This window comes from Ambystoma mexicanum, chromosome 2p, assembly GCF_040938575.1.
Source record: "Ambystoma mexicanum isolate Mex_15411 chromosome 2p, UKY_AmexF1_1, whole genome shotgun sequence".
Classification (NCBI taxonomy): domain Eukaryota; kingdom Metazoa; phylum Chordata; class Amphibia; order Caudata; family Ambystomatidae; genus Ambystoma; species Ambystoma mexicanum.
In genome coordinates, this window is record NC_090923.1 from 1,214,841,979 (window position 1) to 1,214,856,948 (window position 14,970).

Here is a 14,970-nt window from a genome sequence, read left to right on the forward strand (position 1 = left end):
ACGCCACCGTAAATTACGGTGGCGTAATTAACAACATGGTCCCTTAGCGCCATGGATTTTAACACCTGCTAAAAGCAGGTGTTAAATCCGCCATGGCGCTAAGGGACCTCGTACTCAGGCGGTAAGGGTCGGCGCTGTTTACGGCGCCGTAAACCCCTTACCGCCTGAGTTGTAATGAGGGCCAATGTATCCGTCACGTCCGGGAAAGCTATCCGTCATCAGTTAGAGATTGAAGGATCACCGATAAAAGCCAATCCACCTCAGAAGGCCAGTCGGGTCTCAAAGGATTGTCCTGAAACCTTGAGCCACGAGAATCATACAACCAACAAGGTCGGGAGCACGCAAAGCAAATTTCTTGCCATAGAAAAGACGCAAAACGATAATCTGTTTTCACCTAACCAACAAAGATGGACCTTTCAGACAATCCAAAGGTCTCCACAACAGCATGTACAAAAATTCCCTAGATCAGTGGAAGATTTCATGGCAGATAAAAACTCCATGAACATAACCCTACATCTCTCGCCTGAATCAGGGGTAAGCAAGAAAGTACTTGAAAACACACCAAAATCACTGAGGCGGCCTGAAAGAAAACCGTCTCCTAAAAAACGCAGACGGAAAAGCTCAGCCTCATCTCCACCTAAATCACGGGAAAGCTCAAGATTTCCAAAAGGCCCAGTCCATACCAAACAACACAAATCGGGGACATCCCCACAGCAACATCAACAAGAGTCAAAACAAGTACTCAGAACAGCGGACAAAAGAACAGCTATCAGTCCCCAGGAACAAATGCACAAAAAAGAGTTAAGGAACTTAAAGCGACAGGCAGCAGAAACTCGCAACGCTCCCCGTCACACCGTCAAGAGTTCACGACCGGAATCAGCAAAAATCCTGACCCTCAACAGCGAATTAAGAAATTGGTGCCAACAAAAACCTTCAAGTTAGAACAAATTGAAAAAAATTCAGAAGCAGTAACATTAAACTGAGGAACAATCACGAAGATCCTAAGAAACATCAAGGACCTCAAACACTTAAGACCAGATAACATCACTCTTGTGGAGTCCTGCCATAAAGCGCAAAAGCTTATTTACACATAAAAGAAGCAACAACAGCAATAGCGACAAAGGAGGGCCTAGAAGACCTACTTCAAAGAGGATATCCTCCAACAGAGTTCCAACCAAAAACACCCATCACTGATCAGCAGACCTCACAAAAATCAGCCAAAACACATAGCACCCACTACAGGTCTAAAACTGAAGCAAATCACTGGCCAGAAAATAACGTCCTAAGCTCCCAAAGCCAACATCAGGGAAGCAGGACCCCAGACAAGTAAACAAAGGAGCAGACCCAAAAGCCCAGACAATTAGCCAAGGAAAAACCTTACTTGGCAAAGGACAACAAATGCGCTAATGAAACAGAAACGAAAGGGGCTCCTGAAAAAGCAACAAAAACGAAACAAAATGTCCTATCATTTGCCCCAATCAAACAGCTCTGGGCCTGGCTACCGAAATCAGTACCATCACCAGCAAATAAATAGCAACCACCGATGGGACAAGACAAGAAATAAAACCTGAGAAAGACATGGGATGTGAGCAAGTAGTTTATTGAAGTCTGACTGGTCTTGGGTTTCTATCCAGTCACATTTTTCTTGATTTCTGTTGGATTTTGGAATAAGTCCTCCTCGGAGCATCCGATTTGTTCCAGTTGGTGTTTTTTCTTTGCTGCCCAAGCTGATAGCATTTTACACCCTCCTTTTTGTATTTCTTGGTTTATCAGCTTGTATTGTGGTACTGAGTCTGGGATGATCACTTTCCTATATAGCGACATTTCGTTCGAGTCTACTGTTGATTTCAAAGATAGAAGGCCTAGTTCTCTCCTTATTGCCGGCACAGTAGTTGACTTTGGAAAGCGGAGCACTTCCCACCAGAAGTATCTTTCCAGCTTGGCCCAGAGACCCGATGGAATTGTGGGAAAGGCTTCTCCTCCATATGTCAGTGATGGAACCACTTTAGCCTTGTAAAACTTTATCACTGGGATCAGTGAAAAACGCCCAAACTTTCTGTCCATAGCTCGTGCTTGGGAGGTACGTTTCCAAGTCTTTTCCCATAAATGGCTCTGCATTTTTGCCTAGTTGTCCGTACTGTCTATCATTATCCCTAGATATTTGAAATCTTTGACTACTTCGATTTCGGTGTTGCACATGGCTTTGGAAGTGGCCCATCGGCTGATTTGGATCCAGTGGAGCACCCTGAGTGCAGAGGAAATGTGTTCTCTTAGGTACAGAGCAAGGAGGAGCCTTGCTGCAGAGCTTTGGATCCGTTGGAGCTTTCTGAACTGGGAGGCAGGGGCACCTAGGTAGAGGGAGTTTGCATAATCCAGCCGGGACAGGATGATGCCAGGATTGCAGAGATTCTGTGAGGGTAAGAGAGATAGGGGAAGATCCGCTTGAGGCTGTGGAGGTGATAGTGGCAGGATCTGGAGACAGCATTGATGTGGCGAAAAAGAGTAAGGTCCGAGCTGAGGGTGCATCCTAGATTCTTTACTGAGGTGAATGCTGCGGGAGGGGGGCCTATGGAGGATGCCAGAAGCTAGGTTGGGGAGGAGTGATATTTTGCTGCAAATCAGGATTTCGGTTTTGACCTGATTAAGGAGGAGGTGGTTTGTCGTCATCCAGTGGTCGATATCTGTTAGGCTGGAGGCAAGGTCAGGATGCGGGGAGGCCAGTGAGTGGGTAATCTTATAAAATATCTGAGTGCCATCATCATAGTTGTATCAGATGAGGTTGTGGGAGCAGATAAGCCTGGGGAAGTGGCTTAGGTAGAGGTTCACAAGGGGGGTGGGGGGGTGCTCCCTGAGAGACAGGCCAGGAGGGGAGGAGAAAGAAAAGAGGATGGTGATTTGAGAGTGGTTAGAGAGAAACAAGGAGATCCATTCTAGAGCAAAGTCCCTGATGCCTAGGCAGTGGAGTCTGTCTATGAGGGAGGCATGGTTGATTGTGTCGATCTCTGCAAGATAATGGTTGGGCTCTTGTGATTGGTTAGGTCTAATATTTACATTGCGATCCATTTTTTAACTTTTGCAACAGATCCACTGCAGGCCGGGCATAGTGCAGCTTCATAAAGCTGGTCTGCTATCTTGGATTACCTGCCCGTGTATGTTTGTGCGTGTTCTGCAGCATCTTACCACGCAAAGCCATGCAGGCTTTGGGAATAGGTGTGAGTGCTGCCAAAAACTTGGAAGTGATCACAACCATTATGGGGAGTGGGGGGTATTTGGGGGGCTGGACCTTGTACTTCTCCGACCCCATCTAAGAGAGGACCTTCTCTTTGATGCACAGGGTTTTAGTTCCCCAAGCAACACTCTTAAAGGGTCAATGGCATTTTCCTATAACATGTAATCACCCCCTTCCCAAAGATGGCAGCTAAGTGACAATGACATGGGGATCCTCTCCATACCTCTCCCGGAACCACCATCTGCTAGGACGGTGAGGTCCCCGGCCCCTTGCTACCCCACTACATCTGCCCAGAGTAAGGAAGGGGACCTTGTCAACCAACCACAACAAGCAAATTCGCCCACTACAAACTATTCAGAAGCTTCAACCCAGCAACACAGCCTTTGTAGAAGGGCATACCATCAACTGGAAACATCACAGAGAAGGAGCCACCTCCACATTTCTTCAACCAAGTTTTGGAACTCATGTCGGAAGCATGTGTGCACAGAGACATGCTGCCTAACATTTCAGAAATCCCTCGAGACCTGGCTATTCACAAGACGGCAACTGACATATGATACAGAACCCTTAAATGTCCAATGAAACGGATGGATATCGGACCAACCTCAACCAACAGCCATCCCTGACTCATACCCAAAGGCCCCCCAGAAACACATACGCAGCCCCAAAGGAGAACCACTGTAAACCTTTTGCAACATAAATAAGAATCACAGACCCGGATACAAAATAATGCCTGGAGCAAAGAACGACCAGAACACCAACATCCCAAGCCATTACAAAACAGACGGGACCCTTTTAGGTTAATCTCACCAACAGATGAAATGCACATGTGCATGTCTCAATCACATCAATTTCCCCTGTTTTTGCCATTGAATGGACCCAGACAGTAAAAACTCTGAATCCCGGTGGACTACACCACGATTAAAACGCAACCCCTGATCAGCTACAGGCTGGAACTCAAATGGTTCAGTCTAGCATTGAACTCAAATAACAGGAGTCTTCACTAATTTCGAATCCCCTCTCAGCTCTCAAACTCCTACCACCTTAAACTACACACACACAGCAGCTTTGTACCTACTAAGACCACATTAACCCTGACAGAGCAATGTCAGAGTTCACATGTTTACCTTTATCACACCAGACACAAGTGGCTAACTTGGCCTCACAGCACTGTCATTAAATAAATCTTGGGTTCTACCCTTTGGATAAAACACATACCCAAGCGTCACTACCACAAACCACATAGAATCATATTCACACTCGGTATTTGGATTCCAATGGCCTGCACTTAATGCCTCAGGTTTCACATCTGCCTGCCCTTTATATTCCACTAACACCTGCATGGGTGATTTGAAGAACAGAACAATGAAAGCAACAAGGAAGTAGTATTCAACAGTACTTATTTCACAGGGCATGGTTGGCTACTCAAAGTATTGGAACACAACAGCTGAGGAGGGCCTACTTGGTGGGATACTGGGAATTGCTGTCTAGGAGAGAAACAAAACAATAATGTTGGTAATGTTTTCCTAGACTTCCATACATAGGCCATTCCTCTCTGAAACATATTCCCAGAGTCTATTCCTGGGACTATCCTGGGATTCTGGGACAGTGATTGGAGAAAAACCTCCAGTGTGTAAGGAGTGAATACCTAGAGCACATGATGGAGAAGCTATGACTAAGAGGGTCAGGATGGAGGACTAACCACAAACAAGTGCAAGGTTCCATGCTAAGGGACAACAGCATGAGGTTGATTGCACAATATACTTCCAGAGAGGACTGCCGTAGGTATGGAAACTCAGGGCATAACTACCCACACTATTGTTTTGTTTCTCAGTACTCTGGCAACAGATACCGCCTAGGGTTCCAATGTGGTGTACCCTGTTGTGTCACACATTTATGCCATTGTCAGGTGTTCTAACAGGGATTGTTTTCCTTGAGTGGCTATTTCAAGACTCACTGCTTTTTGAGTCTGGGGATGCTAAATGGACACCACAGACACCTCCATGGGTTGCTTCCCCTCATCCCCTGAGTCCCCCTGACCTTGGCCACAGCTACCTACCCATGACTTTCACACACCTCAAACCCTACTCTTTTCTTATGAGCCCCATGCAACAAGACCATGAAAATGATAGAGGGGCTGTCACAGATGGGCCAAAAAATCCATATAGTCTACAGGGAACTTGTGTTGCAAATACAGCGAAGAACTGATTCTTGAACCAATAATGAGAATGTTTTAGGACAGAGACAGGCAATGGTTGGATCAAAGGCATTGGCTGGAAAAGAGGTCTTGGAAGTGGGGCTGGGGAACTACTCCTCTCTATCACCTCCTGTGGAATTCCTTCCCTAGCCCAGGCATCTGTAACCCCAATTGGTGCTACTGCTCAGTATCCCTTACTGTTAAGTCTCTACCTTGGGTTGATGATCTTCTCCCTTACAACAGGCTCACTAACTCTGTCAGGGACTTCCTACCTGGCCCTACACTAGCAGTGGTTAGTTCTAATGGGGTGGTGTATGTATGTGCTATTTGATCTTCCAGCCAACTCTATTCCATGACTGCTCTCCTCCTCCCCATGATCTCCTCTGTCTAATTCCACTCACATTCTCTCCTCCCTACTTCTCTCCTCTGCCTCTCTGCCTCTCTGATGATTCCCTCTCTTTCAACCACCTATCTCTGATTTTACTATCTTCTTTCCTACCACTCCCCCCTCCCAACTACCTTCCCTTCTCCATGCTACTAATACTCTCTCTCCTCCGACACGATGACTGCTCTCCCCATACTACTACTCTCATTGCTACTACTCTCACTTCTTCACACTTCCCTCTGTTGCTTTCCACACTAAGTCCTTCCTTCCACCCTTTAATGTTACTCCTCCCTACTCTACTAACACTCCCTCTGCTCTTTGTCATGCTAACAACCTATCCCTTTCACTACTACCCTCTCTCCTCCAAACTCAGGGATATGGTTTACTGCTCGCTCTTCCCACTCTCACTATTATCACCCCCAGCCCACTTCTCCCCTACACCCCTCTCCTTGTACCCACTCCTTCACATCCCTCTGCAAGCTTCACTTGCTCCTAACGCTCACTCTCACATTTACTACAACCCTACTCCAATGTATCACACTACCTCTATATCTCTCTCTTCCTCTTTCTCTCTCTCTCTCTTTCACACAAATACACACCTTCTATAAACCCTCCTCCCCACTTCCTACAATACACTTCACTACACAACACACAACTGGTACCGCTCTCTTTCAAATACCTCACCTTTGCAAAGCTCTGCCACCAACTCTCCAACATTCTGCGCCCCTGTACGTCCTATGCCTGGTCTCTTGGTCCACCTCCAGCTCCTCCTGTGATCTCACTTGTACAACCCACGGACTGCTTTTATACTGTGGAGCTAATGGTTCTGTGCCTTCCTCCCCTTCCCATTGGCTGCAGCACCCACATGACACTCTACACCAATTGGTGCCCACCTTTTCACCAGAGATTGGATTACAGAGATGAGAGGCGATAAACTCCCTCTAAGCCTTTCCCCTTTTCCAGCACAGGTTTGCACACAATCTAATGGTTCGCGGGTTTCTCTGCTATGCTATGGGTTGGAAATTCATTTTTCTTCTTGGGTGGTGAGTTTTCTTATTGTCTGGGTTGCTGGTCACTGACAGGGCCTTTTACCTGATCCTCAACCTGTCACTGGGCACTATACAATACCACTTACATTACAGTACCTTCACTGTCCCTGTTATAGACTGTGAAGGCATCATGAAGTAAGACACAGACAACAGATTGAACTTTCTCAATAAATTGTTCATTTTTCTGAAATGCCAGGATGGAGTAAGGCCAAATATGCTCTATGCTAAGGTGGGATGTCCATACCTAATGAAAACTAAGGATAGTCTGTGTCAGTAAGTTCAACTAAGCAGTCTCTCTGTGTCCACAATCTATACTTGCCCTCACAGCTAAATATATACAATGTGTAGGGATGTCAGCAACAAAAGAAATAGTGTTTAAAATAAAGGTCTAGGATTCTTCGAGCTCCTGGCTTATACTCAGCTTCCCCTTCCCCAAGTTCAAACAGTTCCAAAGAAACCTTGGGATTCTCTTCCTCAAGAGTTCAACACAGTTTCAAAAGGTCTTGGTGTTCCCTTCCCCAAGATGTCAGCTCTTCCAGCTTGAAAACTATAATCAGTTCAAATCTCCTGGTTTTCCAAAACAGTTCCAGTTCAACTCTTTCAAAAACTGTTGCAGCTTTTCAATGGTTCACATCGGTTGCTCTCTTTATGCATTAATCATTCCATTTAGCAACTGTGGCAAAATACAAGCTTCTTCTCATTTACTTTCCTAGGCGCTTTTCAAACAGGGGTCACTCGGTCTAGGCACAGTTGTCGGTCCACACGCGATGCACCCATTACAGGTCACGCAACCGATAACCCAATGCACTTTGTTATGCTTCTGCATTCTTCAGGTTTTCGCCAACACTGTTTTCCTCTCTCTAAACTTGTGTCCTTGGCCAACATGTATTTCATATTCTCCTGGGCAGTCTCTTGGCTTTGCCACAGCATGTATTCCATACAACTCATTCTGTGGTGTTCACCCTTTTCCACCATCTTGCTTTCCCTTGCTTTCACTTTCTTCATAAGTGTTCACCACTTGGTTCTGTCTCATACTGTATTTACATGTGCTCATCATATCTTTCAGTTAGTTCAGTATTCCATAATGCCTCTACTGTATTGAAATATGCTCATCATTTCTTTCAATTAGTTTGGTATTCAATAATGCCTCTTGCACTCTGTAGCCCGCTCTTCCTCAGCGCATGCTGCTAGCATCTTGCGTCGATGGGTAGACTTTTGTGTCTCAAAGCTCCTGCTGTGGACACCGGGCAACAAGGACAGCAGGCTTCTCAACCCTCTCATGGCCAGTCTTGGCCTCCGGCATCGCTCTCGCTCTCCTGCTTAGCACAGCTTCCTTCCAGCCGGTTCCTCTTCAGCCCGTTCCTCCACTTCTGCAAGCCACGTTCCTTTCTCCAGGCCATCTGTCTCCCGCCTTTTCTCTATGTCTGCTGGGTGGTCACCCATTTTATACACCTGTGACTTGTTGAAGGGTTGCAGGTGTAAGTCCCTCACTTCAATTGCCTGACCATGGTTAGGCCTGTTAGCTGGACATGCCTGGCTATTACAACTGAACTACAAAACCCTCTTCCACGTCTCAGTAGCAACGTGGTATGAATGAATGGAAGTTTGAATAACTCCCAGTTGCTTCTTCCTCATCCCAATCTTAAATTGAAATGACTGTGAGGCAATTTTGGTCAAAGAAAGGGCCAAAGACTGATAATAGCCTACAAAGGCATGGGGGAATTTAGGGTTCATTTTGACAAGTGAAAGGGGGATACCATGTCTCGCCAAAAGACATCCTTTCCCCACTCTCCAAGCTCCCTCCATCCAGGTGATCCTCCCTCGCTTATCCCCCCTCTTGACGGGATCCAAGAGTGACGGCCTTTCCCTGGCCACCTGAGAGGCGGATTCAGGGGGAGTAGACGTGAGGATGCCCTCAGGTACCTCGCAAGGCACACTGGCATACAACCGTGATGCTACAGCTGACCCTATGCCATAAGAAGCAAAATACATCAGTCAATCTTTCAATCTTACAACCACTGAAAATGTCTCGGCACAACTATCCAGGAAGAAACAAAACATCACTGCCACATTCACTTATCTTTATGGGCTGGAGAACACCACATAATAGCATTTTACACAAGGAGAAGCATCTTGAGCTAAGGATGCCCAGAGGAAACGTCAGAGGAATAGGGGAAGAGGGAGTAGGGAGAAAAGAGAGAAAGCAAATGAGAGCCAATGGTCTTGACTCAGCTTTGATTGTTGAAAGGTGACTACATAGCAGAAGGTTTTAGCGTGCAAACATCTTCACATTTTTCCTTTTCCATATACCTTCTCATATCTTCAGTCACATATGGTTGTTCCTGTTGTTCCAACAGGTCATCTTCGGCAGCAGATGTCAGCTCAAGAATCAAACAAAGCCAGCTCCCAACATAACGCTTTTGGGGTTAGCGATTTCCAGGATCGGCCTTTGTACAGCAGGCCCGAGAATCTTCTGGCCGAAGCCATGTTGGCTGCTGGACTCCCGGTCATTGTAGAGGGGGAGCTGTTACAGAGAAATCCTGCCATTCCAAATGCAGACTTGCTCCGCTATATGCATGGTTACGCTTCAAGCTCCTCCACAAGCGCCTGTAGTGATGAGACAATGGCCATTTGGGACAGAGACAACCACACAAACAGCTCCTTTACTTCTGCAAACCACTTCTCGAGCTCTTCCAAGAATTCTATGAGGTCTGGGGGACTACAACAGTCAGAGAGAGAAGGCACAGTGGTCCCCGTTGGTAGCACTGGAGCAGCGGAAACCCCCACATTGAGAGATCAGAATCCAGGGCACCTTGACCAATTCTGCCAGACAAGAGAGGGTGTTAGCATCCAGGAGACCTTGGAAGAAATGGGCTCACAGTCATCTCACTATTTTGATTATACGCATTCCCCTGTGTACAGTAAGGCAGGCACATCCGTGTTGCTGGACACTTCTTGTGGCTCTTACTTAGACCCAAAACCAATTGCAGCCAATAGACCATACAATCCAAGCCCCAAACCATCAGAGGGCATAGGGGAAGAACAATCAAAAAGGAATAAGGAATCCTCAAAGAGAAAGATTTCATCTCCCACAGGTGTCAGCAAGACTGCTTCCCTGACCAGGTCAGATTCCCGAACCAAATCCGGGGTTACAAGCAGGGATGAGTCGGGGTCACCATCCTCCTCTTCCCCTGGCACCTCTCCGAGTCCTGCCTCTTCTGATCCGTCACCCTCCTACTCAATATCTCTCTCCACTGGCCCAGTGGGAGAAAAGGGGGAACTGCCATCTTCTAAAGAAGCCGAGGAGGGGACAAGTCCAGCCACTTCCACCATAAATCGAAAATCCTCACTGTGCTCTGAAGAAAGCAGTCCATTCAGACCAGAGGCTAGACCATCTGAAACGAGGTGGGCAGACACAAGTCCTACTGGGCTTACCATCTCGCCTTCCACCCCAGCTGTGGAGCAAGACACTGCCAGCTTCATAGGACCAATCAAAAGTCCAGCTTTTCATGAAGGCCAAGATAGTACATCTAGAAAAACCCAAGATAGAGGACTACAAACCTGGTCGGGTAGCAGGTCAGAGTTTACAAGTATTGTGAAGGAAATTCCTTTGGACACCAGAGGTGGGCATGTAGGAATACATGGTATGCCGACTGTACAAAGTGGCTCCAGTGGCACGAAGCGACCAAGTAATAAAAAGCCAATGTTCTGCCTACTAGGATCCTCGACCACACCTGGGCAGGAAGAGGAGTCCACAGTGGAGTACTCTGTGCAGGAATGGAAGGAGAGCCAATCGGGCGAGGAAGAGGAGGAAATGAAAGCAGTATACCAGGAGCTAGAGTTGGACCTCCATGTGAAGGCCACACTCTTCAGCAAATTCATGCGGATTGGCCGTAGAATCAATAAACCAGGCACATGAGGCACAGGACATTTCGGGAAGACCTGCTAGAAAAACTGCAGCTTCAGAGAATTATTTAAAATATTTAATAGGGTCCACAAAAGCAAGAAACAATAAAATTGAATTCACATTTGCTTGTGTTCGACCAAGGGTGACATCTGATTCAATAAAAATCGCTTTCATGGTTGAGTGGGATAGAGGGCAAGTGTGTTGTGGGGTTGCATGAGTGATGTGTGTATGCATGGGAGTTACAGTCTTAACCCAGCTCTGAAAGAGGCACTCAATGGTGTCGCTATTTCTCCTGACAAGAAAGTGAGGAAGTCCCATCCTCCAACAAGAGGATGAAGACATTTTTTCTGATATCCCACGTTTCACTGAATCCCCTGCACACTTTCTGTATGGCCCAGGCAACTATTTGTATAGATTAGTCTAGTGACAGAATCTCCAATGTGGGTGGAGGGAACTGGCCAGACCATCCTATTTTCCAAAACAATGTGTAAACTTAATAATAGTTAGCCTCAGACATAGAGGGCAATTTCAAATGTAGCACATATATTATTTGACAACTTGTGAGCTTGGTTACAAAACCATTTTCTTTTGTTTGTTGCAATTGGCCAACGCATTTTGAGTATATGTCACTCTTCATCAGGGGCATAAATTCATTTTCATACAATTTCTATGAAGAAAGAAAACATTTGAATATACATTAGGTGTCTCAGAGGTTGAATTTTTATCTATTCAATTATCACATAGAAGTCTTTAATCATAGCCACATTAAACACATTATGAAATGAAAGGAAAATCTGTCCCCTTTCCCATTTATTTTAAATTAAGATTAGCAGAATTATGTCTAAAACTAGAAGTGTATATAGTTGGTCTCAAGAGATAAAGGGTTGCTACAGACAAAATGCCAAGTAGCTACCTGATCTGTAATATAACCGCTTTGGTAACCTGTTATGTTTAAATGTGTTTAATGTGGCTATGATTAAAGACTTCTATGTGATAATTGAATAGATACAAATTGAACCGCTGAGACACTTACTGTATATTCAAATGTTTTCTATCTTCATAGAAATTGTATGAAAATGAATTAATGCCCCTGATGAAGAGTGACATATACTCGAAACGCGTTGGGCCGGTTGCAACAAATAAAAGAAAATTGTTTCGTAACCAAGCTTACAAGATGTCAAATAATATATGTGCTAGATTTGAAATTGCCCTCTGTGTATGAGGCTAACTATTATTAACTTTACAAATTGTTTTGGAAAATAGGATGGTCTGGCCAGTTCCCTCCATCCACATTGGAGGTTCTGTCACTAGAATAATCGATACAAATACTTATTTAGGCCTAGGCTATACAGAAGCGTGCAGGGGGCGCAGGTTTCCTAATTAGGAAACCTTCTTCTATTCATATTTTTCCCAGCCTAGATACCAAGGCTGAGCATTTCTCACCTGCACCTCAAACACTCTAAACTGGGCAGTAAAGATATCTACAAAACCTAGATACAAACAAACTGCATCATTGAAAAGGTGTGCTTGGTGTTTCTTTCTCTTATCCCATGTTTCACTAACAGCCTCACACCAGGGCTGTGAGAAAGTGTATCTGGTTATGTCCTAACAAGGTAAAGAGGTGAGGTGCCAGCCTCGCTTTGGGGGCTGGGAGAAAGAATTGATGTCCTCCTGTGTAGCTGTAACATAACACAAAAAGAGGATGGCTAGAAGGCTTCACCGGTTGTGGTTTACCCACACAAGCAGAAGGGGGTCTGTCTCACACTAGGGGTTTGAAAGATCTTTTCCGGCCCCCCATGCTCAAAGAAGGCTGGCAGTCTCAGACTGGGTTTGTAAAACAAGCTTTGCGGTGGTTAGTTTTCCCCTAATGAAGAGATAAGGGCAGAGGCAGACGTGTAGCAATGGAACATGGTGGAACTGTGACTCCAGCAGAGGTGGGATGGAGTGGGCTATTTGTTTTGCCGATGAAGGTTCTGCCAGGGCTTTAAAGGACATCAAGATAGGTGTGAGGAATACAAGTGTATGAGTTTGTACAACATACTTGGCAAAATGTGTCTCTTTAGGCATAGCAACCTCTTCCTGCAATCCCCTCCCCCAAAACAACACAGAAGCTGGAAACTCGTAATTCACAAGGGTCTACGCGTTCCTTTACTGCTAACCAGCTCATCAGGGGCCCAAGTGAGCTGATTACCGTTGAAGTGCCTATCAAGAAAAACTATGAGATATACCTTAATTACAAAAAATACTGCTCCAGAACAGTGCCAGTGGTTGTAAATAGTAGTGGAACGTTAAGCAGTTAAATACAAAAGCAGTAAATCTCAGTGTCTGTTAGTTCCCACTCTCTTCAACCTCTGGATAAGGGAGTGTAAGCATTACACCAGGTCTGCGGAAGAGTTTGTATACACGGCCCAACAAGAAGGGAGTTGGTAGCCTCACACCTCACACCAGCACCTGCGGGAAGAGAATACATATAGAGAATATGAAGTGGCATTGCAAAGGAAATGGGTGGAGGTTCTCAGCCTTGTAACCAGCCTTTGGTATCACATGCAGCCATGACACAAGAAATGACACCCCTTCCAGTAAAATTCAAGAAAGAGGACTATGGGCCCAAGAACAGAAATGTCTTGATCACTGGTGTGTTATTTGCAAAAAGAGCTTAATAGCACCCTGAATAGAACCCATAGATTTTACTTTGATGGTTAGAGAATTGACTGTTCAATTGCTTATGGTACTTAACTTTGGGCAGAGTTTAAAAGCACACACAAAAATGTGTAACATTCGGGTATTAATTATTAGTATACTACAAACTAAGTGGATAATGCAGAGTTGGGAATATTTTTTTTATGACATTCCGATGTACAAAGGGACTACCTCCACCGGTGGTATTTCTAAAAATCTGACCTATTTAAAGTTTCCCACCAATGGAGGTGGGGTTTCTGCAATACCTCTAGAACTATTTAGAAAATACCACCTCAGCCGGTGGTAACATTTAAAGGGTTTTTTAAACATCCCTTTCAGACATTTAGACCAGCAATGTGAAGTTAGAAATGGATTATGTGCAGAAGTGGCCCCTAACAGCTATTGTACATTTTCTTATCCATTAAGCCGGTAAGGTGGCGAGTGGGGGCAATAAGAGGTGCACACATTTTCACCCCATTGACATGCCAATGTTTCACTCTATTGAAGGGTAGCTCCCGTGTGTCCCTTCTGCATACTAAAACAAGTTTTCAACATTTAGGGCCAATGTGGATTTTTTAAGGTGCAGGTAAATATAAGTGGCTTTTCTGTAGGAAGTCTGCCTAAAATACCACCACCAGTATTCGCATGAAATATCATCTACGATATTTGATCAAACCCTGAATTGGGTTGACAGTAAAATCGGCAGCATTTTCCAAATACTTCTGACTTTACCATTACTACCCAACTCTGAACTACCCCCTCATTCGGTGATCATTTCTCATATTCTTGTACAAAACACTTGTCATATGGGACCAACAAAAGCCACACATGTAAATCAACAACCGATTCAGATAAATAGATACAAAGTCACATGAGCACAGATACACCCTTCCCCTTATATTTTAGTCACACATACGCTCAAACACATCGCCCCAGTCACAGAAACTGAAATACCCCAAACACACACACACACACACACACACACTCCACCTTACTTGAAAATACACAAATATAGTAGGCCGCTCATGCTCCTTCTCCATCACCAGATGTCGGGCAGATCCTCCTTGCAGTTCCCTCTGATCCCATGAATTGAAATATGCAGCACACTCTCCAAGTGCGAGAACAATAAAAGTCAAGTCCCCTCAGCATCTTTCACTCTAGGTTGTCCAAGTGCGGGCCCCATAGCTACAATTATCAGCAAGACACTGACCACAAATTCTTGTTGTGTCTGGCAGAGGCTGACTGGCAAATCGTGGTGCTCAAGTGTCTACATGTGAGCCAGAGCAACAGAATGTGGTGGGTGGCAAATAATTGGCTTGGTGTGATGGGCAATTAAAGGGGGTGACTGGCAATGCGTTGGTGACTGAGCAGTGAGAATAAGCGGAGGCGGTGCATACAAGGTAAGGTAGGGGAAGGGGTTGCGTTAAGAGTTAAAGGATGGAGCAAAAGAGGAACAGCGGTCTGAAAATTAATTGTAACGTACAGGGGGGCATTGAGAATGTGGGGCAAGGGAAGGACACCAGA

At 45.3% G+C, this 14,970-nt stretch overlaps 1 protein-coding gene across 4 annotated transcripts in view; it reads left to right on the forward strand.

Moving 5' to 3' along the window:
* Positions 1-14,970, forward strand: part of LOC138567355 (uncharacterized) — a 432,054-nt gene that overhangs the window by 24,674 nt on the left and 392,410 nt on the right. Inside the window, exon 3 of one of the 4 annotated variants that reach the window (XM_069645478.1) lies at positions 9,218-9,376. The exons of the other annotated variants lie outside the window; for them this stretch is intronic. Coding sequence (XP_069501579.1) covers positions 9,218-9,376 — 159 coding nt within the window. Of the gene's footprint in view, positions 1-9,217; positions 9,377-14,970 lie in introns of those variants that run through there. 4 annotated transcript variants of the gene reach the window in all.